Raw genomic sequence first — 27,279 nt, forward strand, 5'->3', positions numbered from 1 at the left:
ATGGGAATGTGATAGGGACCCTAGATTGTAAACTCACTGGGGCAGGGACTGATGGGAATGGGATAGGGACCTTAGATTGTAAGCTCACTGGGGCAGGGACTGATGGGAATGTGATAGGGACCCTAGATTGTAAACTCACTGGGGCAGGGACTGATGGGAATGATAATCTTAATAAAATGCTACATTGGTACAAAATAAATAAACGGGAATAAATTAAAGGGATCAGTAAGGAATAAATCAAACAATATGACAGTATTGTATAATAACATCTTATGATTGGTTGGTTCAGAAGTAGGTGGAAGCTGCCCAGCGTTTACAACAAACAAAATCACCTGATGCCAATAATGGGCAAATAATAAGGGGCAAATAATAGGGGCGAATAATAGGGGTAAAAAATAGGGGCAAATATTAAGAGTCAAATAATAAGAGGCAAATAAGGAGCAAATAATAAGAGAAATGTAAGTAGTGTAAAATTTGAGTAAAGGAGTAGTTCACTTTGAGAAAACTTCCAAAAAAAATAAATTACCCTTTGCTTCTGTTTTTACCATTTTTCTAGGTTATATTTGAAAAATGACTTAATTTCTAACAATCCCCCCCCCCCCCAATTCCCAACAGCAGCTCAACAATTTGATCACAAAGATGAGCAGAACATATTTCCTTTCCCACGATGGTTGTTACAGTTTCTGCCCTTCCATTGTCCAAGGTTTCCTCTCCTGCTGCCGTACGGTTATTATTGGCTTTGAGAGAGGAAAGTAACATGAGATTATATCCATTGACATAACATTGCAGCTAGAAAAACATATATAAATAGGAAGGAGTGAAATGAGCTTTTTAACTGATGTGGGGTTTGTACTTTATCTATGGACAAGGGAGACCGTCTCTGTTTTTCTGTTGCTTTTGTTGCTCCCAGAACCAACTGTGAACTTAATGGTTCAGGCCAGGGTTGCAGGTTGCACAGTTTATTATAGGGGGCATATTGTGTATAAAACAAGAATGTGCCAGTGCATTATATTCTTTTATATATATATATATATATATATATATATATATATATATATATATATATATATATATATATATATATATATATATATATATATAGCAGAAATGTTATGTTAACTGAACTGTAACTCTAATGATAAAAAAGGAGACTTTTAGTTACAAAGTTTGTACAACGGATACATAAGCTGACGCACTCATCAAGGCAGTGTCCAAGCGTCAGTCCTATCTAAGTGAGAAAAAAGTTTTATCTTTGGGGGGAGAAAGACCATACCTGCTTTTCTCTTCCAAAGACACCATTAAAGGGCATGTAAAGTCTAAAACAGAATAAGGCTAGAAATGCTGTATTTTGTATACTAAATATAAACATGAACTTACTGCACCACAAGCCTAATCAAACAAATGATTTATGCTTTCAAAGTTGGCCACAGGGGGTCACCATCGTGTAACTTTGTTATACATCTTTGCAAGACTAAGACTGTGCACATGCTCAGTGAGGTCTAGGCTGCTTAGGGATCGTCACAAACAAAGCTGCTTGAGTTCTGCCTGGCTGGGAAGTAAGGTGGGGGCTCCCCCTGCTGTTCATAAGTATGATTGTTTCCCTGCAGAGCAGTTAGGGACTGTCTGACAATTCCTATCCACAGCAGTAAATGAAGGGACAATTTCACTGCATACAGTCAGCTTTCTTATAAAAACAGTGCATATTTTTTAATCAAAGTATATTGGAGATAGGTTTCTTTTTCATTAAAGAAAGTAAAAATTTTTTTTTTTGTTTTTTTGCCTTTACATGCCCTTTAAGCGGGGGTTGGGAGAACAGGCATTTAAGGAGAGCGCCACCTCCCCTTAATATATAATTTAAATAAACAGTGAAATGCAGCTCATCCCTTCCTTCATTGGGTGCACGTGGTCAGGCTTGTTATTGATTTAGTTTATATATCAAGCCTGGCCACGTGCACCCAATGAAGTTAGGGATGAGCTGCATTTCATTGTTTATTGGGATAATTTATTGAAAATTTCTGCAAAAACTCCACAAGCCCCGTCCATCTTTTCCTGCCTCCTTTCCCAGGCTGTGCAGGGGAGCTGGCAGCACTCACTGTTGATAGGAACCAATCAGCAGCTAGCAGGACCTGATAGGGAACTGAAACATATCTTGTGTGACTGCAAGGCTGTGATTGGCTGTAACTCTCTGACTGTGCTTCTGGCAGAGATTGTAAGGCCACGCCCACCCCTCATTTGAAACAGGGGCAGTGGCAGATCTATGGGGAGCTCCAAAAAACCAGCACCAGATATTATTCATTATAACCTACAAGATTGGGGGGATGTTTCATTTAAATAATGAGGCGCACACATATTATGGCCATTATGACAACTGAATTTCATTCTAAACAAAACTGTATAAAATATGTATTTAAAAGGTTTTTGAAGGTATTTTGGGGTTTTCACTCTTCAAACAGCAGGGAATTAGTCAATTTAAAGAAAGTAGGGACTGGCTAATGCCAAAGTCTTATTGGCATATTCACATTTGATGACAATGATAACATATTTGTTTTATGTAGTTTAGAGATTTAGGGTGATAATGGTCCATTCTGGGCGCAGATATTTAAACTAAACAAGTGTGCTGCCCCTCCCCCACTGGGTCTGCTCCCTCTATAGTTAGGTCACTACCAACTGACCCCAAGTGATTAGGGGGGATAATGATTCAGCCCAGGCTTTTATCTCACTATTGTATATAATTCTATATGTTACAGTCCAACTGTGAGTGCTGCAGTATTAGGGCACACAAAGCTACTGGGGGAGATTTAGTCGCCTTGCGACTAATCGCCTCTTCTTCGGGAGACTAATCTCCCCGAAAACCCTTCCCGAAAATCTCCGGCTGTATGGCACTCAGATCTCTTTGTTTTCCGAAGTCGCCAGAAGTTTCCTCGTGAGGCAATTACGGGCGTTTTGTTTGCCTGCCCCCAGACGATTTTCATTTTAGAAGGCGGAAGAGAGGGGAAAGCAGATCGGGGAGATTAGTCGCCCCTGTGGCCAGACACTAAGGGGCCAATTCATTAACTTCGAGTGAAGGAATAGAAGTAAAAAAACTTCGAATTTCTAAGTGTTTTTTTGGCTACTTCGACCATCAAATGGGCTACTTCGACCTTCGACTGCGACTTCGAATTGAAGGATTCGAACTAAAAATCGTTCGACTATTTGACCATTCGATAGTCAAAGTACTGTCTCTTTAAGAAAAAACTTCAACCCCCTAGTTCGCCACCTAAAAGCTACCGAACCCAACGTTAGGCAAGCCTATGGGGACCTTCCCATAGGCTTGCCTAACTTTTTTTGGTCGAAGGATAATCTTTCGATCGTTGGATTAAAGTCCTTTGAATCGTTCGATTCGAAGGATTTAATCGTTCGATTGAACTATTTGCGCAAAATCCTTCGACTTCGATATTCAAAGTCGAAGGATTTTCATTCCCCAGTCGAATATTGAGGGTTAATTAATTCTGTTATTTATTCTGCATTCTGTGCTATAGGGGCTGCATGCAAGTAGCATTGTTCTTACTCACAGATCAGTGGCATGCGATTTGGCAGTATTTATTGCATGGGTCAGCTGCAGGCACTCACAGACCAATCACAATCATTGCAGGGAATTTGCTGTCACAACAGGAGCAAGCAAAGCGCACCCAGATTTGCACAACTGCAAGTGCATCCCAAATGCAATAGTGCGAGAGGCACAAGGTTAGATCATTGTCGGTATATTTCCGCCATCTTTAATGACATCACAATCATCTTACCCATCAGTTGGTGCTGCTGATCGTGGATCACAGAGGAACCGTCGCATTGTGGTGAAATCCAAATAAAAAACTCCGTTGTGAGTGTTGTACACCGGGCACTGCTCACTATAGGGAAAAGGTTAATAGTCAATGTAGGGGGAATTCATAGTTAGTTAGTTAACTGGAGACTGAACTGCTGAGAAGTCACAGTATTGATTCATTAATTGATAGTTATTTATTTGGTTTAATTTAATTTACGGCCTTTATTCCCCACCAAGAAATAGGAGACATGAGGTTTTGTATGCTTTAAACTGTCATTCCAGGTGCAGCTTTTATGACACTTTTTGGCAAGAGTAAAAAGAATTGTGAGTAGAGTATTTGTTGCTGAAGGGCTGAATTTGAGAAGCGCTTTTATAGGATGATGTCAATAGATAAAACTTTATCTGACTTAGGGCTGAACTCCACAGTGCGCCTTCTTCAGATCCAACGCGCTGGGAGGAAAAACATGCGACAAAACGGATGCGCTGAATATATTGTAAGTAATAGAACGATGGCGCCTACAAACTGCATGCTTCTGACACGACACACACGACTGTTGGATGCGAACGTCGCATATTTCGTCTTCACTCGACAGTCGTGTTGCGTCGGATGCATTAAGTTTGTAGGCGCCATAGTTCTATTACTTACATTATAGTCGGCGCATCCGTCTCGTCACATGTGCTTCCTCTCAGCGCTTCGGATCTGAAGAAGGTGCATCGTGTAGTTCAGCCCGTTACATTCCAGCTGGAGGGGCATTAGATTTTATTGCATTCTACAAAATGGTGTGCTGAGTAGTGTTGCTCGGGGTTGCATGGTGTTGCGTGGCATAAAATCTGACCCACAAAATCTGATCAAAATCTCCCGTGTAGTAGAACTAGGGTAAAACCCCACTGCAGATTTTGTCAGGAACAATAAGGGGCGATATCGGCTCGATCTGACGCGCTGGGCAAAAACGCAGGCATCAAGTCGGATGTGACGTAAATAAGGTAAGAAACAGGAACATCTGATGGTGTCACATCATTCGTCCGACGCGACACAACTGTCGGATGCAGATGCTGTGTCTGTATCTGACAGTCATATCGCGTCGGATGAACGCTGCGACTTCATCTGACATGCCCATTTTTTACCTTTCCCCGATATGTCATTAAAGAGCATGGCTGTATCGGGGGTAATCTGAACGTTCGGCTGTATGGCCAACGATCCGATAAGATGTGCAATGGGCTCCGGCAGAATCGGTCGGGTCAAAATCAAACCTGTCCGAATGACCAAACGACCGATCTCCGCCGGACGAAAGACGTCGGCACTCTCCACACACGATCCCAAAATCGTACGAATCCACGATTCATACGATAGGATCTGTGCGTCTATGGCCAGCTCTGGTACGGTGATTCTCTTTATGGGTAAAAAGGTCCCCTGCTATTTGTCTATAATGTCCTCTAATGTACTTGTAAAGTCTAATCATGTCCCCTCACAAGCGCCTTTTTTCCCCCAGAGAAAACAACCCCAACCTTGTCAGTCTCCCCTCATAATTTAACTCTTCCCTCCCTCTAACCAGTTTAGTTGCACTTAGTCTCTGCACTCTCTCCAGCTCATTTATATCCCTCTTAAGGACTGGAGTCCAAAACTGCCCCCATACTCCAGATGAGGCCTCACCAGGGACCTATAAAGAGACACAATTAGGTTTCATCCCTTGAGTTAATGCCCTTTTTTATACAAGAACTTTATTTTCAACATTGAACCTCATTTTCCAGTTTGCTGCCCAGTTTTCCAGTTTAGACAAATCACTGTGCAAAGTGGCAGCATCCTGCATGGAACCTATAGTTCTGCACAATTTTGTATCATCTGCACAAATAGAAACAGGACTTTCAATGGCCACCTCCAGGTCATTAATAAACAAGTTGAAAAGCAAGGGACCTAGTACAGAGCCCTGCGGTACTCCACTAACAACACTGGTCCACCACTCTTTGTAGTCTATCTTTTAGCCAGTTCTCTATCCAGGTACAAATACTATGTTCCAGGCCAACATTCCTTAATTTAACCAATAACCTTCTGTGTGACACTGTATCAAATGCTTTAGAAAAGTCTAAGTAAATCACATCCACTGCCATCCCAGAATCAAGATCTCTACTTACCTTCTCATAAAAAGAAATTAAGTTAGTCTGGCAAGATCTATTACACATAAAACCATGCGGCACACACTCATAGTATTATGATTTGCTATGAAGTCCAGTATCTTATCCTTTATTAACCCTTCGAAAAACTAATTGGCCTATAGTTTTGAGGCTGAGAACGGGATCCTTTTTATATAATTAATTAATTGTATAAATAAAATTAATTTAATTAATAAATTAATAATAAAACAGTAGTTTGTACTTGATCCCTACTAAGATATAATGAATCTTTATTGGAAGTAAACCCTGCCTATTGGCTTTATTTAGGGGGTTATTTGCTAAAACTCAAATTTTTACAATTTTTATTATCAAAACAAAGTCAACCCAACTCCCATCTATAAATGTAACTCATTTATCAAAATATCTGCTTTAAAAAGTTGCAGCAAAAAATGTTGTGACAAAAAATTGAGTGACAAATTAGAATTGCACCATTTTTTTAGATTTGATGTCCAAATCACTATTTTTTTTCGACTTGTCGCCCCCAAAAACTCCATCTTTTTCAGATTATTGTACGAAACCCATCGCCGACCACAATATATTCAGATTGGTAAGGGAAATCTGCCATTGCCTTCTAAAAGACCTCAACAGGTTTTAGATGGAGTATTTTTTGATTTTTAGCAACTTTGGGGTATAACTAGGGTTGCCACCTTTACTAAAAAATATTACCGGCCAGTGGGGGGCGGGCACCAAAAGGGGGCGGGCTGTGGCGTGAAAAAGGGGGCGGGGCTACGCTGTGTGCCGCAAAAGGGCGGGGCAACATCGCAGAGATGTCCACAGCGCTGGAAAAACTGTAAGTTCTGTGCGAATTGGGGGCAGGCCAGGGGCTTCTTTTAAAGGGTATTACAAATTACCGGCAACTGCATTGCTAGGCCGGTAAAATACTGGCCGGGTGGCAACTCTAACAGAACTCAAAAAATTTCCTCTAAAAATTAGAGTTTTACAATCAACCAGAAAAAATCAAGTTTTAATAAACAGGCCCCTTTATGTTTACGTGATATTAGCAGGCTTAAGATATGGAGATCCAAATTATGGAAAGATCCCATAAAACACCCCAAGTGCAGACTATTCTGAATAACAGGCCCCATATCTAGACCATATTTTGAGTAAGTTCATTTGGGGGAATTTTTTGTCTGCAAAACTAGAGAAATGGATCTCTGGTCCCCGGCAAATACTTGTTATAGGTGTGGCCTTGAATTTGAATATTTAGTACTAGTCTCAACTGAAAGAACCAACATTGTTGGGGAACCTGAATGTGTATTTTAGGAGTTAGAAGGCTACTATTGTGAAGTTACTACTAATGTCTTTTACATATTTGGTTTTGTATTTGGTGCATAGGTGGGGATCTGGTGGGGATCTGCAGGTGTGGAATGTTGGGGTTGTAACATGAAGGGTGAATGGAGAATAATAATTTGAAGGTCTGGGACATAAGTTTAAAGCAGTTTGTCACAATTCTACCACTTCTTTCATGACTGCATGTATTAATAGGAGTTGTGCAAGAGAAATCATGGGAAGGAATCAACTGGAACCTAATACTTGTTCATTATTCCCATATGTATTATGATTTCTGCAGCCCTTATCAGACTCTCCTTTATTGTAGATAGGGGCACAATATGCTATTCAGCTACCAGTTAGATAAGATAAGATCTCTGCTTCGGATGTCCTTGTTAGGAGTCTGGCCAGATCCTGATGAGCGCATGGGAAGCAACATCTGTTATTAACCAAATCGTTGTATCTTCTTACTAAATTACTATATGAGCTCATTGTTTGCTAAGCCTATATAAACTGGGGGTCTCCATTTCGGTCAGTTGAGATTCGCCTGTGGGGATAACGCGTGCCCGCGCAGGGTCTTCTGGAGACCGTTGGAGGGATTCAATCTGCTGACTTTTCTGGGATCTCCCAGTCTTGGTTGCAGATTGTTTGCTTCGCTCTTTTACTCATTCGGTAATGTATATCTTCTTCATTCTATGTATGTAATAAACCTTTGCTTATACATAGCTGTTTGAATTACTTCCGAGAGACTTATAGAACCACAATTAAAACACTGCAGAAAAAAAGAAAATATTCTGCGCCAGGAAAAAGAATTAAGAAAAATCGTGAAAAATTAGAATCATAAGCATTTTTTGGGTTTTCCACCTGAAAACTAATTTTTCAGTTTTTTTCCCCCGAAAACCAAGATTTTTCGGATTATTGCACAAAACCCAGCGCAGATCAGGATATCTTCTGAACTTCACCCATTGATTTTATATACAACCTCGGCAGATCTGAAATGCCGGATATTCGGGTCTGGACTTTTTTCCATCCTCGGGGTTTAATAAATCAAAAAAAAGATTGGATTTTATAGTAAAAACAACTTTTTCGAATTTTTGGCACTTGGACTTTAATAAATAACCCCTTAGTCTTGCACCCAGGTGATACAGGGAGTTGCAACTTGGCAATGCATTTCTGTAAAATTGATTAATCAATTTGTTTGTTTATTTATCTGCTCTCAAACAAGAAATTTTTTTGACCACGCCAATTTTTGTGGCCACACCCCCTAATTACCATGTTCATTTTACAAAATTTGGCAGGTTATGAAAGTTTGAACATATTGTTTTCAGTTATTGCAGTTTTGCTAATGAAGGTGAATTGCCCTTTAAGCTGTGAGTCTAACTTCTCCCAAGGGACCTGTTATCTTATATTGTTACAATTACTTATTTGCTTATCTCAAAATTGTTACAAAATTATCTTATCTGCAGCTGTGGCTGTTCTGGGCTCTCTGCCAAAACCCAATTAAGTTAGACTTTTTCTTGCTGTTCAGTGCAGAGAAAAACGGGACTTTCCAGTACAAACTAGGGACTGTGGGTTGAGCTGTCTGAAAACGGGACAGTTGGGAGGTATGAATTAGATCAAACTCACCAATGATGTTGGCCAGAAATCCAGAAATCCTCTCCTGTGGGAATACAGCGTCTCATTGGCTGTAACAAACAAGTAGAGTGTTAGCTGTACAATTACAACACACTGACACTGGGGGATACAACCAGAATCTGTATATATTGTCTGGCTAATTCCATTAATTATTGCACTCGGTTACAATTCGTTTCCTACATAACAATTATCCTGGTGAAATCTCACATTCGTCAGTAAAAAAAAAGCACTGTATTTAAATGCACAATCTCCCGCCAATCAGAATACAGAAATCGACTCCAGCTAGAGCTCCCACTTTAGTCATGGTTTTTATAACCGGACCCATGCCACAAAGTGAGGCAGAACTGCTGTTATCTATTCAGGAAGTAGATAACTGTATCCTGCCTGGCAAGTTTCTAATCTGGGTCCCAATCATAAATAATTATGTAATGCAAAATCTTCCCTTGGAGTGTCTCATAACTGAACTACAACACTGGGCCTCAGGAGAAAGACGAAGGAAGTAGTGCTGAGCGAATTTTATTTGGCGGATTTCACTGCGGAAAAGACACCCATAGACACGTGTCAAAAAAAATTTTTGCCACGCGTCAAAAAATTTGACGCCCGTAGACTTTAATGCATTTTGGCAAAATATCGTCTGTGGCGAATTTTGGGCGAAGTGAAAGGGCTCGAATTTGCCCATCCCTGAAAGGAAGTCTAAGTCACATGATTATATTATATACTGTATATTATATAAAGCAATGTCTATTAGCAGAATCTGCCATCAGAACAGTTAAACGAGCTAATAAAGACCAGTGTTTAAAGATAAGAAAGTCATAAACGATTATAAAACTATGACATATTTGCCTATTCAATGAAGTATGCGATGACTGTGTATTATATGTATATATATATATGTGTCTAATATAAAGGTTGAGTGTAACATAAGTACCAGGAATATACTGTCCAATGACAAGGCCATACACAGGTCAGATGTAGATCTATCTAACCAATCAGCGAATACTGATTGACCTTATACCTATTAAAACCTAATAAAACCTATTCATTTTCTGTTTAGACAGAGGGTGATCCAATAGGGTTGCTTTATTTTTATTGTTTTTCAAAAATACCCCCCCCCCCCTAAGAACTTGTTCATATTCACAAGGTGGGTTCTATGCCCAAACTGCCTTGTCAAATCTGTATCCTTATAGATCAGCACAGGGGGTGAGAGCTTACCTCTATATGGTGCCATTGCAGTAGTTCATGTCCTTTGCTGGCACAGGAATCGTAGCTGGACTGGAAGAAGCCATCACTGTCGGATACATAAACCAGTCTCTCACAGTCTGTAGCAGTCTCATTGCCTCCATCGGGAACTGTCTCTCCATCGGGAACTGTCTCTCCTTCGGGAACTGTCTCTCCATCGGGAACTGTCTCTCCATCGGGAACTGTCCTTCCATTGCCAACTGTCTCTCCATCGGTAACTGTCCCATTATTGTTCTGAGCCAGGGCACCTAGAGATAAATATTCAGGAAAAACAAAGTCCTCAGGAGCTTTAAGAAGGGTTTCAGGAATAAATATATATATATATATATATATATGTTACCTGCTGGAGGCTTGCATACGACTGTGATGAGGATGATGATGATGAACATACTAGAAATCCCCCCTATTGTCCAGTGCCATTTTCTTCTGCCTTGACATACCTGTTAAAAATATATCACATGTATAAACAAGAAGCAGGATAAGTGGAAGGATGCAGTTAATTACATATTATCAGTGAATTGTCTGATGGAGAATTCTGATCAGTGGAAAGGAAGTGAAGATGAAGGAAGCTCATCTTGGCTGCTCCTCATTTCTTGCTGTCCTGGTCTTTGGGGTGGTCAGTCTCACTGAACATTGTATGTTTTGTATGTTATCTGTCCATTTGGCACATGGGTCAGTCAGTCAGATACCACACAGACTGGCATGCGTATGGCCACACATTATGTTGTCTGACATGATCTGTTCTATATAAAGTCAAATTGATTCCAACCCATAAGTTAATTCTTCAGAACATAGGCCAAGGAACCCCCTATCCCCCCCGGATGTGTCCCTACCATTCAATTAAAACACAGAGACGTATTTTGGCAAAAATCTGTGGAGGTCACAGGCTTTATTTAACAGTTTAAGCATCAAGAACTAGGTACACCCTGACCCCAGCTGCGGCTCTTATTCTCCAAATGTGGGCTCACTGCCCAAAAAATTGTATTCTTAAAAAACGTTAACTCACTGCCCCAAAATTGGTCAAACATGAAGCAGGGATCATGGGCTGAGCACCCTCCGTGAACGCTTTTTAGCCCATCCCCCTGCTCCCTTATTGTGCATAAATGGCGCTAACCCAGTCTCTTGCCTCAGACAAGAACGTGCAGTCCAAATCTGATGCACATTGTGACTCAATAAAGGTAGGACTGCACCGTAACCAACTTGTAGAGCCGCACTGACGCCACCCAATGGAAAAAGGGGAGGGGGTGACACTTATCCTTTTCCAATGGCCCTTTTACCCGGCCCGTGACCTCCACTAATCCTCAAAGAAAACCTTGATGTTCCCAATGCACAAACCCAAACCTCCTCTGATAAATGCACTTTGACTTCCCTATACAGCTGTGTCTGCTTACATTTTATATGTGATGCTTTATCACACCAGAGGAACACATGAATTTCTGCATGGCCCTGATAACTTTCTTTCTGGCCTTCTCTATGTCCTAGGCTGAAATGGCCCCCCGCCAATTGCTCCTTTGTATTATATCTGAGGATGTTATACACCTGACTCTTCCACTCCTTAATATATCTGTTAAGTCGGCCCTCATGGCCTGAATAAAGGGCTGGGGTCTTATGTGACGTAAGGTTGTTCACCCCCCCCCCCGTGTGTATAATTAACAAATTTATGGGATTCCGGGGTGATGCCTCAAAGAACATTCCTCTCTGCTGTTCCCATCTCAGACCTCTCTTACCCCACCAAGAGATCTTCATGTGTTCCTTCGGCAAACCCATCTGCTGACTTTCAGCCCCTGCATGCTTCATCACCCAGAGAATAAACAAATGCCCTAATATCAAAACGTTGCAATTTGTTGCACCTCCTGCTGCGATAAAGACAGAACATGAGTTGACACCTCTCCTGCATCAGTTATGGGCCTTATGTATCTCCCGAATATTTTTGACTTCCCTTTGCTACTTTCCCCGCCCATTGCTACTAGGGTTGCCACCTTTTCTTATATTTTTTACCGGCTGGTGGGGGGGGCGGAACAAAAGGGGCTGGTCGTGATGTCAAAAGGGGCGGGGCCACATCGCAGAGAACCATAAACTGAGGAGAAAAGGTAAGTTACAGGCAGTGTCGGACTGGGGATCCAGGGGCCCATCGGGACTGCTGTCCAGGGGCCCCTCGGACACCCCTGCTCCCTTGCTGCGCCGCACTGTATGCTCACTCCCTTAATTTATATGCCAGCGTGCATGCGTAGGCGGCTCGGCGCAGGAGCTCCGGGGGTCTGGCCCGGCGGGGGCCCATGGCGGGTCGGGGCCCACCGGGTTTTTTCCCGGTTTCCCACCGGGCCAGTCCGACCCTGGTTACAGGGGATTAGGGGCAGGCCGAGGGCTCTTTTTGAAGGGTATTACAAATTTACCGCCAGCTACATTGCCGGTAAATTTGTTATACTGGCCCGGCCTTGGCAGGTGTTTTACCGGCTAGGCCGGTAAAATACCGGCCGGGTGGCAACCCTAATTGCTACAAGTAAAGCTGGCCATACCATAGATGCAAAGACCCGATCGTACGAATTGAGGATTCATACGATTTTTGGACCGCGTGTGGAGAGTCCCGACATTTTTCATCCGGTGGAGATCAGAGATTTATAAATCGCAAGATGTGTTTTCAACCTTACAATTTTCCCAAAGGAATTTAAACTTATCTGTAAATGCAATTGCTACTGAATTCAGTTATCTGCCTGTCTTTTGCTCTGCACTGCAGATTCTGACTATGTGTATCCTACATGGATCTTAATTACAGGTGTGTTATTTACACAAGTCTGCAAGGAATTGTGACGTATGAGGTATTGGCTGGAGGAGAGTTAAATAGTTGAATTTATTTGCCAGGCATGGATTTGTGGCAAATTTCCAATTAGCAAATGTCTTATCAAAACTGCAGAGAAAATTAGCTGTTTCAAAATTCACTGCTACAAAAATTTTCGCACGCCAAAATTATTCGGATGCCCATTGACTTGGTCCAAAGAGTCGCTCGTATAAAAATTGTCGCTTGTTCCAAATTTGTCGCTCGTGTCAAAATTGTCGCACATCAAAATAATTTTGACACCCATTGACTTCAATGTGTTTCACAAATTTTTCGCTGTTGTGTTGTGAGCTTTTTCAGATTTTCGTGATTTTCTTGGAGAAGTACAACTGAAGAGATTCACCCATCACTATTAAATAGTGCTGTATTATTTCAATGGTACATGAGGTCAGGACCAGCAGTGCAGAAAACAATAATCTGATGTGGAGCAGTAGGGGACTAAGGGACATTCCTTGTGTTTTGGCCACTGTATTTTTTAGCAGGCTTTATTAGAATAAGTGGAAAGCATACCTTCCAACTGTTGACAGCTCAGCCCGCAGTCCCGGATTATTACTGAAATGTCCCAACTTTCTCGTTGATCTCCTGCACTGAACAGCCAGAAACAGATACAACGTTTCTAACTTAATTGGCTGGTGGCAGAGAGCCCAGAATAGATACTTTTGTAAAAATTTAAGATAAGCAAGGGAACCTGTGGTTTTCGGCTTAAAGGGCAATTCACCTTCATTAGCAAAAGTGTAATGCCTGAAAAAAAAACACAGAAATGTGTTCAAACTTTCATAACCTGCCAAGTTAAGTAAAATGGACCTGGTAATTAGGGGGTGTGGCCATAAAATGGGCGTGGTCAACAAAATCACCGCAATCTGCGAGGCTAATCTTTTTTCATTTCCATTTCTAAAATGTTGGCAAAGTGTGAGCAGCTCTTGTGTCCCGGGAAATAGAAAAGCTGTAACTAAAGTGATCGGCACATTCCTGTGGTCAGTGTTACATTGTGCTGAAGCTTCACACACCTCTCTCATACACATTCTGCTTCTACAGCTGCTTTCACTTACATTGTGTTTACATTGTGTTTACATTGTGTTTACATTGTGTTTACATTGTGTTTACATTGTGTTTACATTGTGTTTATTGCTTCCTGTGACTCTGTACAAAATCACGTGCACACTCCGGCCCTTTCTCAAATGGTTCCGCTCGGTGCACAGCTCCTCAGGGGACGGCCCTCCCAATTTTCAACTATAGAAAGCAATACAGGCTGGCACACAAAGTGATTCAAACCGGGGTGCAACTCCTGGTACGTTTATTGCTTCACAACGTTTCGGGGGCATTCCCCCTTCGTCAGGTACGTTTCGGGGGCGTTCCCCCTTTGTCAGGTGATCACCTGACGAAGGGGGAACGCCCCCAAAACGTTGTGACGCAATAAACGTACCAGGGGTTGCACCCCGGTTTGAATGGCTTTGTGTGCCAACCTGTATTGCTTGTTATTGCTTGCCGGGTGCCCAATTCTGAATGTTTCAGGAATGTTCCATCCAGGCTGGATTATAAATGACTTTGCTTGACACGAGCCGGACCAGGCCTGGACTGGGAGTCAAAATAGGCCCTGTCATTAGTGTTGCCACCCGGCCGGTATTTTACCGGCCTAGCCGGTAAAACACCTGCCAAGGCCGGGGCCGGTATTACAAATTTACTGGCAATGTAGCTGCTGGTAAATTTGTAATACACCTAAAAAAAGCCCAAGGCCTGCCTCCAGCCTGCTCCAAACTTACCTTTTTTCCTGGGCTTCTTGCCAAATTCACATGTTTGCCTCCGCCCCCTTTATCGTCACTGCCCCGCCCTTTTAACCCTCCACCTGCTGGTAAAGATTATTTTAAAAGGTGGCAACCCTACCTGTCATTCCAAGTACACAGGCCCAAACAGCCCCCCTATCAGCCCACTATATGGTAACTTTCTAGGAAGCTGTACAGCAGCCCCTCAGATTGCCAGTCCGGGCCTGAGCCGGAGCCGTAAAGAAGCCCCTCTATGTATCCAGGCAAGGTTAGTGACTGTCCTTCTCTAGTCAACTGCCCCCTAATCAGCTCAGCAGGATTGTGTGGCCCTATGTGGGTGGCTTTGGCCAGGACTTTTGTGCTTTTGTGCTGCCGGCACACAACCTGTGATCTTCTGTAATAAGAGTTATAGTGCTCAAGGGGGTGCGTACCTGGACATAATTAAACACCTGCCAGTTGCTCATTGCAACAGCCACCTCAGTTCCTGCATGGGTCTTACGCAGGCCCGGACTGGCAATCTGTGGGTTCCGGCTAATGCCAGAGGGGCTGCTATAAGGTCCCATTGGAAGTCCGTATTTAGTGGGCTGTTTGGGCCTCTGTGTACCTGAAATGCCAGGGCCTATTTTAATTCTCAGTCCAGACCTGGTCTTACGTCCCACTAGAGGTTGCTATAACTGTATTATTAAAAGAACAGCTGTTAAGAATTGAAGGTTAGCCTATGATTAAGGGACACACTCCCGAAACGCGTTAGGCAATTCACAGCCAACTGCCAATAAAGCCTTGTCCAGAAGTGCCGTCCATTCGTCTGGTTTGTTTCACGTCCTACAACCACCTCACCCCATGTCTAAGGGCGTAATAACTACAGAGGAAGAGGATCCTGTGACTGCAGGGGGCCCACAAGTGTCGAATTAATGAGCCCATGATTAAGTCCCTTACGTATGAAACGCATGGGGCCTATGGGGATGCATTTATACGTTTAACTATGATTAATAAAGACTTGTGCTTTTAACTCATACTGTTCTAGAGGCTGCTTAACTCTTCTCCAATGAAAAGGGAGCTTGGCTTTATTTGTGTTTGGACTTGAAGTTTTTTGGGATTTTTTAACTGGTTTGTTTGGAGGCCTCATGAGACTGTATGTCTGCCAAACACACCTAGTGGGAAGGGTTAACACAGGGATAAAGGTGACATTAAATGAAAAGCAGGATAATAGAGTGAGAGCAGAAGGTTCTTTCTTCTACTACCCAAAATAGAATGAGACATTTACACTCTGTAGTAGGTACAATAATTAAATGCAGTACTGGAAACAGTCAGTGGGGGGTAAAAGAATTGTGAGATAATAAGAGTAGGATAAAGGGGGAACAAAGTGCAGAAAAATATATTAAAGAAGATAATGTAATGAGGGGGGATAGGAGTAAAGAGTAACAAAAGTGGAAAGAGATATTGTAGGAGGGAATGGAAAAAGGAGCAAGGGAGGGGTTGGGGGACCAAAAGATAATGTTTTATTTTGTACAAGGAAAAGTAAAGAGATTTGTTAAAAAAAAAATATATTTATATAAACAGGGTTGTGTTTCTGTGGCAATGTTACAGTATTAGTACCTGCCTAAATGCCTGATGTGTAAGTACCCACTGAAAGTGTCAATAGCCACTACCTTAAAGGAGAAGGAAAGCTACTGAAGCAATTTACTGGCAATAGATTAGCCACAATAGTACAAGCTATAAGACTATATTTATTCTGCAGAATGCTTTACTATACCTGAGTAACCGCTCTAGAAGATGCTCTCTCTGTTTGTTTAGGATAGCAGCTGCCATATTAGCTTGGTGTGACATCACTTCCTGCCTGAGTCTCTCCCTGCTCTCTCATAGCTCTGGGCTTAGATTACAGCAGGGAAGGGAGGAGGGAGAGGAACAAACTGAGCATGCTCAAGCCCTAGCCCTGGAGGTTTAAGCTGAAAACAGGAAGTCTGATACAGAAGCCCATGAGTACACAATAGAAGTCTTTTGACAGAGGACTCAGAGCAGCATTACTTTGAGGGGTTACTGGTGTATTTATATAGACCTTTCTGATAAAGCTTACTTACTTTTAGCCTTTCCTTCTCCTTTAAAAACACCCAGAAGAGCTGCTGTACGAGGCCACAGTCTGTGACTATTTAGTGGGCTGGAATGGGTGATTGGGCCTATTTTGATTCCTAGTTCATCCCTGCTGACATTTATGTATGTACAGTGCCTGGTGTGTCAGTATTCACTGCTTTTAATTGTATAAAACATGTGCATCTAACTGCACATATAATATGCCCGGGGTTTCCACAGTATAAAAGTAACTAAAACTCACTCAAAGGGGTAACTCAGCTAATTGTAAACAACGTTTCAATTGGACTTCATTTTATCTTTTGTATTTATTTAATTACTTGCTGCCTTCTAGTTACACAGTTAAATTGGGTTGAAAAAAAGACAAAGTCCATCAAGTTCAACCCCTCCAAATGAAAACCCAGCCCCATACACACACCCCTCCCTACTGTCACATAAATGATATATCCCCATATCTATACTAACTATAGAGTTTAGTATCACAATAGCCTTTGTATTATGTCTGTCCAAGAAATCATCCTTTTTATTACTCATCTTTTTATTCAGATCCTCTTTTATTCATATTCCAGTCTCTTATTCAAATCAGTGCATGGTTGCTATGGTAATTTGGACCCTAGCAACCAGATGGCTGAAATTGCAAACTGGAGAGCTGCTGAATAAAAAACGAAATAACTCAAAAAACCACAAATAATAAAAAAGAATGAAAACCAGTTGCAAATTGTCTCAGACTTAAATTTAGTTTAAAGGTGAAACTTGCCCAAGTATGAGGAACTAAACCTCACCCCGATCACCGAAAACATGACAACTAAACTGAAGCAATGGGTAAACCTACCCCTAACAATATGGGGCAGAATAAACCTCATAAAGATGGTTTTTCTGCCCAAATATTTATATATACTCCACAACTCTCCCATATATTTACCCAAAGTAGTATTTACTAAAATAGAGCAGATTCAGACATCTTTCATATGGGGGAACAAGTCACCGAGATTTGCGAAATCCAAATTGAAAACTCCGATAAATGAAGGAGGACTGGGATTTCCAGATCTACAAGGCTACTTCCTAGCTTCCCAACTTTTCTATATTGGCTGGTGGCTAACACCAGACCCAAACAATCCCAACCTACAGCTACAAGCCACCCTAGCGGGTTCAGTAGAGACGCTAAGACATATACCATATCGGAAATTGAAGGATCTGCAAGTAAAACACCCAATATTAGCTACTCCCCATAAGGCCTGGACAGCGGTAATGCGAGCTAGCCATCTCAGCAACCCGCTGCTCTCACCTGACTTACCACTATGGGGCAACTCATACCTACCCCATTTCCGGCAACTTCTACAATATATGAGATGGCCGAGCATAGGGATAAAGACACTTGGAGAGGCAGCACCGGGGGGACAGCTGCTTAATAGAGACCAAATGCTACAGACTAGGCCCGGGATACAAATTGGCCAAGTAAACTACTTACAATTCAGACACGCATTTGTAGCGCAATTCTTATCCACTGAAGTGGAAATAGAGGTGCCCCCTGTGCTGGAGACCCTCAAATCCCCAATCCAAAAAAAGATGGTGACTAAAGTGTATGGGAACCTGCTCTCCACATTCCCTTCCCCATTTGCTAAGGCATATACAGTCTGGCAACAAGATATCCCTAGCTTAACCTTGGAAGAATGGGAAGAAGGTACCTCTAAAGCATATCAATTTCTAATCGCAACAAGGGACAGACTTATCCAGTTTAAGGTGTTACACCGGTTGCACATAACACCTCTTAGACTAAGCCGAATGGGAGATATGGAGAGGGCACACTGCCCTAAATATCAACAGAGGGAGGCGGGATACTTACATATGATGTGGGATTGTCCGGAAATCCATAAGTATTGGGACAAAATAATGACATATGTACAAGAGAAAACTACTTTCCCTAAAATAATGTCGCCACAGGTGTGCCTCCTAGGTATAATCGATGAGACTATTCCCTTAAATGCAAAAAGGGACTTATGGAGATCCTTGTTATTCTATGCTAGGAAAGCAATACTTATGAAATGGCTGACACCAAAAGCCCCATCCCGCCAGTTTTGGCTAGACATAATTAATAAACAACTCCCACTAATACAGATGACCTACCTTGCTAGGGGCTGCCCAGGAAAATATGAGAAAATATGGGACAAGTGGACAGAGGCTACTTCCTAAGACCCACTACAGAAAGTATGTGTTCCCCTGACTTTGAAGGTTCTTCCTGATAGTAAAGTTACCCAGATGCATTACCAAACAGGGTAACTGAACATAAAGTGTACCGGCTGTGAAGTTTATGTGACAGATATAATGTAATAAATGGTGATTGTCTTTTGAAGCTGTACCTGACAACCCCCCCCTCCCCCCTCTTTCTTCTGTACCCCCCCCTATTTTTCTTTTGGTTTGGAAATCAATAAAACAAATACTGTTAAAAAAAAAAAAAGGTGAAACTTGCTAACCGACCTAAGACAACAGGCTTCAATCTTCCATCAAAACCCATGAAAATAAACCAACCAATTTTTAGTCTACAGCACATTTTCATGGGTTTCAATTGTAAAAAGCCCCTTCCTTTTAGTTCAGCGAGTGCTTTCTTTTTCGGTTTAATAATCATTAACCCAAAAAACGCTCGTTAAACTAGAACTTCCCAACCCCCCCCCAACAGTCCTGATTGTATCACTTGCATATTATAAGAAGTAATATACCCCATACTATAATGGGGAACGATTAAACCCTTGTCGTTTTTAAATAAAATGTTCAAGGCTTATAATAAATGGCAAATCACCAAAGTGGTTAATATAGACACACTAGATTTGTGCGGTGCCATTAAAGAATATTTTACTGTACTATAATGTAATAATAATAATTAATTAATAACTGTAATATTTTACATTAATTACAGTCAGGCAGCCCTTTATGCACATCACCTTTAACCATTTTTGCAGTTTTACCCCAATATACTGTATGTGTGGATAAGTACAAATCATTGTGTCTTTACATCTGGGCTGCTTTGATTATTTTGCCCGCGCTGGTTTTTACTCCCAGTCCGGCCCTGTGTGAGCCCCTCATGCCTCCCCCCCTGAAAAATTTTCTGTGGACGCTTCTACCCCCCATCTGTCACTTTTTCCTTGTCACCCCCTCGCTGTCACCTTCACCCCCCGACCCCATCTCGTACCTGTCTGCACCGACTCCAGGGCTTCAGCTTCCCCCCCTGTTCTACATCATCCCTGGCCAGGGGGTTCTCTGGAAGTTCAGGGTCGTGGGGAGGGGTTCGAGAGCCATTTGCCAGTGGTTCCATTTCCACATTCCCCGCGGTGTCGCTGCGCTGCTGCTCCATCTCTCTGTGGCACAAACACCTTGTGAGGAGCCGCACCTGAGCGCCGAGATATAAAGGAAAAGGGGAGGGGGGAGGGGTTTATGGCAGTGCTCCCTGTAACCCGGCTGTGAGGCACTGACAGAGATTGAGTCATTCAGGGCTCCGTGTTTAACACTCTCACATGTATTTAATTGCTGCTGAACTTTATTTACACACATTATAGTATTTGCACTGAAATACTTTGCTTAGAGGCACATTATGGCGACTAATCTCCCCGCACTGCCTTACCACCGGCTAGAATGTAAATCACCGGCAGGATGGCCGTCGGATGGATTCGGCTTTCCGAAGTCGCCCGAAGAAGTTTCCTCGTGAGGCAGCTTCAAGCAACTTCAGAAAATGAAGCGCTCCAAGTGCCATGCTGCTGGCGATTTACATTCTAGCTGGTGGGAAGGGGAGATTAGTCGCCCTGAAGAAAAGGAGATTTGTCGCTGGGCAACTAATCTCCCTGAATCTGACCGTGTGTCTCTGCCCTTAATGTGTCCCTGAATTTCAGCAAGACCTGGTATGATCAGTCCCTCTGCCCCCAACCCTGCCCACTCACTACCTGCTTACAGGGTCGGCCTGGGAGGCATCAGAGGGGGACCCCGGGCTGTTGCCTCAAGGCCCATGTCCAGCACCCCACCAACGCGCGTAGACGCACACACACACTGCGACTAGGCGGTCTCAACGGGAAGGAAATCAGGGTGCGGATCTGGGCCGGTGGGAAACCACTGGATTTCTTCCCGATGTCCCGCCGGCCCAGTCGAACCCTGCCTGCTTATGTCACCAGCCAAAGTCCCCTACAAAACTAGCCAAGAGGCACTTCAACAGTTGCCCAAAAATAGCACAATATGTGCAGTGAAAAAAAGTCAAAAAATGAATGAATATATGGGAAAATATGCCTTTTTCAAATTTTCCCTGTTTCTGCAATTTTTCCATGAAGCAAAATGGGACAGATTCAGCCGTCACCAGTAGGCCTAATACTAATAATTATTGGTAAAACAACTCAACCTCTAGCAGTGTCGGACTGGCCCACCGGGATACCGGGAAAAGTCCCGGTGGGCCCCAGTCCTTGTGGACCCCCACGACCACACGCTGTCACTGTCAGTGCTTTCTGAGCTGCGCTCGACTTGCATTGTGCGCTATCCCACAGCTATGGGCCCCCCGGGCCCCCAACCCGCTGCTGCTCCACTACTCCACCTGATAAAGCTGTTGGGCTCTGGAGCAGTGACACGCTGTACACATGTTTTAGCTGTGCCGATGATGTCACTGGCTGGGGTCCTTCATGTGGGGGAATCAGAGAGAGGCTGAGGGGAACAGCTGACAACCATAACTCCGCCTGATAGGTTCCTGCACTCGCTTCATGTCCTGTAATAGTTTGTTAACAGCAGTGGCGGCCGGTGGGGAAAGAATGAGAACTGTTTCTTCACAAAACAAATATTAGAGAGGAGGAAGCAGGAAGCAAATTAGATATTTCTAAGTGACAGTCAGGTGCCCTGTAATAGGAAACGTTACCACAGCTGCGACAGTGTTAAATTGTGAGAGATGTAAATTCCAACATTCTCATCCAGACACACAGTTTAACTCATGGAGCACAAGTAATTCTATTGATTGTCGGGTGGTCCCTCACTCCAAAGGCATCAGGGCTCAATCCGACAGAGTCAGTGGCACCGTCCAAGCCACACAATATCCAAGGTATAGGCAAAAGTTCAAAATCTAGGGGTTGTGGAAGCACTCATAAGGCTAAATCAAAGTATGTTTAAGTATAAGGGAAGTGCTACTTACAATGCACTTCCCTGGGCCCCTGTCTCATAAGCAATTCAGTATAAATGCAAGTGCATGTGTTTACAAAACAGGGGTTTTTAGTTACAAAGTTATGATCATAAAGTTGAAAAGCCTCCATACCACGTCAAGGTAAACCCCATATGGCGGTCCCTAACTTGTTTATCTCAGGTCATAGTATAAAAAGACTTAGTTCTCTGCATAATAGCATTACCTGTATTCACTGTGTGTTGAACATTGGTTTCAGTCAGAAAGCTAAATCCTCCCCCGCCCATAAGGGCTTTTAAGAGAGAGAGATATATGCAAGTGCATGTGTTTTTGTAAACACATGCACTTGCATTTATACTGAATTGCTTATGAGACAGGGGCCCAGGGAAGTGCATTGTAAGTAGCACTTCCCTTATACTTAAACATACTTTGATTTAGCCTTAAGAGTGCTTCCACAACCCCTAGATTTTGTATAGGCAAAAGTTCACTCTGGAGAGCCAAATTAGATTCAGTGTATTTTATTCAAACACATGTTTCAGACAGACATGTCCTTCATCAGGTGATAATGGAGCACACAGTTTAACTCTGCAGTTCATGGAGCAAACAGTTTAACTCTGCAGTTCATGGAGCACACAATCTCTGATGTAGTGATGTTTTCTATCACAGGGCAGGGGGCAGCCTCTCCATCACTCAGGAATATATGTGTTCTGATTTCTCTCCCGCCCTCCCCTCTACAAAATCTTCTTATTGTGAAGAAATATGTAGGGGCCCCTACTGGGTAATCTGCCCTGCAGCTTTAAGACCCCCACCTTTTTCTTCGAGTGATCTGCCAGGAGAGAATGACACTCCCCTGCTACACTGCTATATAGTGAGTGCAGGGAGTGGCCTCTTCCTGTTTTGCCGCTGGATGTGATTCCAGCTGGATGTGCTCAGGGGGACTGAGTGCAATAGGCCCAGAAGAAGTCATGTGACCAAGTCGGGGACCAGGTAACCCCGTGAATGAGGAATAGTTACACTAGGGCAGACTTGTCATAGTCTCTGTAGGAGAGAAAGGCAGAGAGGTGAGAGAGAAAGAGCAGCTGAAGCTCCAACAAGGATTTGCAGTAAGGGAGGAGCTTCCCAGAGGCTCTGTGTGTTGCCTCCAGTCAGGGACCTCAGTGAGGAGGGACTGTAGGGCAGTGTTTTTCAACCTTTTTTGAGCCAAGGCACATTTCTTTCATTGAAAAAATCCCGCGGCACACCACCAGCTGAAAATGTGAAAAAAAGCTTATATTAACAATATAAGTGCTATTGTTAATGTAAGCTTTTTTTTAAACATTGATGCATGAGGCAGAAAGTTGTCAGTAAGAAAGTAGAAGGAAACATATATGAAAAGGCCAATTGAACTTTATTATATCATCTGCAGTCTTTTTACCTGATAAGATTTTCCAAAGCAGGGTAGCGCTGCCCTCTATTTAAGATGGTTGGGGCAATAGTTTTCTCACGAACACAGAGATTAAATTATTTTGTTATTGTGTTTTTTTGTAATAACACTCCCCCAAATATTTTATAATTGCTGCCAAGACCGTTGGGGTTTTATAAATAAACAATACTGATAATCAAATCTCAAATCTAACTAACTAGATCTGGTGCTTCAGCTAGCAACTGTGCAAAGGGAGAAGCAGGTCCCTTATTATTATTTTGTTATTACAAAAAAACACAATAACAAAATAATTTAATCTCTGTGTTCGTGAGAGAATTCTCACATTCATCATTCAAGGCCAGGGTAAGCTTGCTATGCCGGGTACCCACGCTATTGCCCCTACCAGCTTAAATAGAGGGCAGCGCTACCCTGCTTTGGAAAATCTTATCAGGTAAAAGTTCAATTGGCCTTTTCATATATGTTTCCTTCTACTTTCTTACTGACAACCTTCTGCCTCATGCATTGCAGCCAGACAGCTAGAAATATGGTTCTCCTTATTACAGCATGACTAAGCCGCAGGGTCTGCTTCCTTAATATTTTGATAACAGCACTAGCCGTTCACCTGTCAGTCCGTGCACTTCTGCCTTCTGCCTTCACATCGAAGCTGCGCGCAGTGCAGCCAGCGACCTCCCTGATCAGCCAACCCAGGCACAGCTCTTCTGCCCGCTCAGGTCACGTGATGTCATGTGAAAGGTCCGCGCACTTCGGCCTTCAAATTGATAGCGGCACACCTAACATTAGTTTGCGGCACACCAGTGTGCCGCGGCACGCAGGTTGAAAAACACTGCTGTAGGGTACAAGCTGCTTCCTGACAACTTCCAGGAGGGAAAGGTTGTACTGCATTTGCCTGTGTACTCTCTGTGTGAGCCTGTCTTGTTCTGTGTGAACTCTCAATATGCTGTTTTCCTCAAGCTCCTGTGTGACTACTGAAACCTGTGGTCACTTGCCTCGTGCATAGTAAATGAACTGTTCCTGATTCTTAAGAACCTCATGGTGCCCAAGTTGTTTTGTGTGCACAGTAGCCTGGGGGGATGTAGTTGCACTACACCATAGAGGGAACACTTCCACTTAGCCAAGGCCCTGCCCTGGGTGTAAGTCACGTGTAACCCATGCTCTAGTGTTCTAGCTGGTGAATTAACCCCGAGTGGCCCAATTAGGTGTTACAAATAGTTCTGCTCTCTCCTCTCCACTCTGTGCTAATAGACTCCCTGTCTGCAAGATAGACTAGCACAAGATAGGGGAGAGGAAGGCTGAAAAGGAATATGAAAAAAATACAGGTCGAGAAGAAAATTGGGGGAACGGGAGGAGGGGAAAATAGTAAAAAGCTAGGCATCATGTCATAAGGAAAGAATAAACCAGAAAAAAACAAAAGGGGCAAGAGGAGATATCACTGATATATAGAAAAGTGTCAAGGAGATATCACTGGTAAAGAGAAAAGGAACAGATATTAAACAGAAGGGGTTTTACAAAAATGGAGAGGAAAATCAAACTAGAGGACTAGTGGAGGAGAGAGAAGCAGAATGAAGTAATATGATAATCACAAGAAGAGGAAAATATGAAAGTACAAGAGCAGGAAAACCAGAAGAAGGAAAATGGAAATGGTTAGTGATAAGAAGATGAGAAAATAATAAAAGAAGACTGGGACAACAAAAGCCAGTATGTGAGTGTTGTGCATTTTATTTACATTAATACTGTTTTTGGTCTTGGGCCTCAGCTGCAGTTTGTGTTGGACCTGCAAATATCCTGCCTTGTGTTTGGTTAGTTTATACATGTAGCTCTGTGTTTATACTATTTTGTTTTCTGGGGGATTGATACATAAGGGTAAGGTCACACTGGGCGATTTGGGGAGATTTAGTCGCTTGGTGACTAATCGCCTAGTCTTTGTGGCTAAAATGAAATTTATTTGGGGGCGCTATTTTGAATTGGGTGGGCCCTTGAAATTAGGTTTCCTGGTGGGCCCCAGACACCCCAGTCCGACACTGACCTCTAGACATTTTGGTGGCCAACAGAATTTTGCCCCCAAATTGTCTGAAATTGAGGAAAGTCACCGGAAAACACGAGAAGGAGAAGGAAAGCTACAGAGGCATTTTATTTCCAATAGATTAGCTGCAATAGTACAAGCTAGAATGCGATATTTATTCTGTAGAATGTTTTACCATACCTGAGTAAAAATCTCTAGAAACTCTCTGTTTGTTTAGAATAGGAGCTGCAGTATTAACATGGTGTGACATCACTTCCTGCCTGAGTCTCTCTGCTCTGGGCTCAGATTACAGTAGAGAAGGAAGGGGTGGGGGGACAGGAGCAAACTGAGCATGCTCTTGCCCAGGGCAATGAGGTTTAAGCTGAAGGCAGGAAGTCTGATACAGAAGCCCATGTGTACACAATAGAAGGAAAGAAATGTGCTGTTTCTTTTGACAGAGGACTCAGAGCAGCATTACTTTGAGGGTTTACTGCTATATTTAGGTGGACCTTTCTGATAAGGCTTACTTAGTTTTAACAGGGACTGGAGTACAGAGTCCAAAATCTGGTAACTCCCGACTTCTACACAAGTCAGTCCCATTGCATGCTGGGTATTGTAGTCTTACATTCAACTTGACAGTGGAAAGATTACATTACCCAACATGCACTGGGAGACACAGGCTTGGCACATAGGGCAAGAAAAAAGCCATAACTTGGCTAGTTTGTACTTTCAAAACGGGCCTGAGCTTTAAATTAGTAGCCCAATTTGCCTGGAAAACCTCCAACTTGGCAACCCTGTACCACACAAGTTATTAGTGAACTGTAAAGGGGTTTTTCACATTTAAAGGTCAACTTTAGTCAGCTTACAGAGATTGCGGAAGATGGATGCGTGGAACTTCGCTGGTAGAATCTGCGCCGAGGGGTAAGTATGGAGTATGGGGCATTTCCCTGGGGAGGGAGGACTACCTGGGGTGGGGGTGCAGGGTTTTTTCCCCACAGGTTGATTTATCCTTTAAGTTACCCTTAATGTTATAAAATAAAAATTCTAAGCAACTTTTAAAATGATTTTCATTTTGTTTGTTTTTGTAATAATTGTTTAATAATCAGCCTTCTTCTTCTGACTCTTTCTAGCTTTCAAATGGGGGTCACTGACCCCACTATTTTTTATTAGCCACCTTTCTATTCAGGCCTCTCCTATTCGTATTCCCTCTTAGTCTCTTATTCAAATCAGTCCATGGTTGCTAGGTTAGTTTGGGCCTTAGCAACCACACTGCAGAAATTGTAAACCGGAGAGCTGCCAAATAAAAAGCTAAATAAGTCAAAAGCCACAAACAATAAAAAATGAAAACCAATTACAAATTGTCTCAGAATTTGACTCTGTACATGATACATCAAACAGTTAATCTAAAGGTGAGAAGCCTCATTAAGTCAGGCAAGGGGAGGGGGCTCTATAATACAACAGACCCTATGGTCGGGGGGCTCCAATAACCACAGGACCAACTGTATATGTATTTGTCTATATGTAGTTATGTATTTGTCTATATGTAGTTATGTATTTGTAGTTATGACACTTTTAAAAAATATTAAAAGTGACACATAGCATATTTACCACCCCCCTATTGAATAATGAATAATTTATGGTGCTGGCCTCACTCTGGCCTTAAAAATGTTCATTATCTTTAAAAATAACCCCTTTATTAGAGCTCCATATAGATCTGCTCTGGGCTCTGTTCAAGTTTTAAAGGAACAGTTCAGTATTGAAATAAAACTGTATAAATAAATAGTGAATCTAATATAGTTATTTAGGCATAAATGTAATGTATAAAGGCTGGAGTGACTGGATGTGTAACATAATAGCCAGAACACTACTTGCTTTGCTCTGCAACATTCCAGCCGCAGTGAATGGAACAATCAGAGCCACAAATCAACTCTCAA

General features: G+C 42.6%; 1 protein-coding gene across 1 annotated transcript; it reads right to left on the minus strand.

The window, feature by feature from the left end:
• Positions 1 to 647: 647 nt before the first annotated feature.
• LOC121394330 lies at positions 648 to 20,385 on the minus strand. The gene is made up of 6 exons (XM_041565124.1): positions 19,974 to 20,385; positions 10,452 to 10,551; positions 10,085 to 10,359; positions 8,864 to 8,922; positions 3,780 to 3,884; positions 648 to 737 (listed from the first exon to the last, which is right to left on the minus strand). The coding sequence occupies exons 1-6, from the start codon at positions 20,133 to 20,135 to the stop codon at positions 731 to 733; spliced, it is 708 nt and encodes a 235-aa protein (XP_041421058.1). The 5' UTR covers positions 20,136 to 20,385; the 3' UTR covers positions 648 to 730.
• Between the last annotated feature and the right edge of the window lie 6,894 nt (positions 20,386 to 27,279).

Source organism: Xenopus laevis, chromosome 5S, assembly GCF_017654675.1.
Source record: "Xenopus laevis strain J_2021 chromosome 5S, Xenopus_laevis_v10.1, whole genome shotgun sequence".
Lineage (NCBI taxonomy): Eukaryota > Metazoa > Chordata > Amphibia > Anura > Pipidae > Xenopus > Xenopus laevis.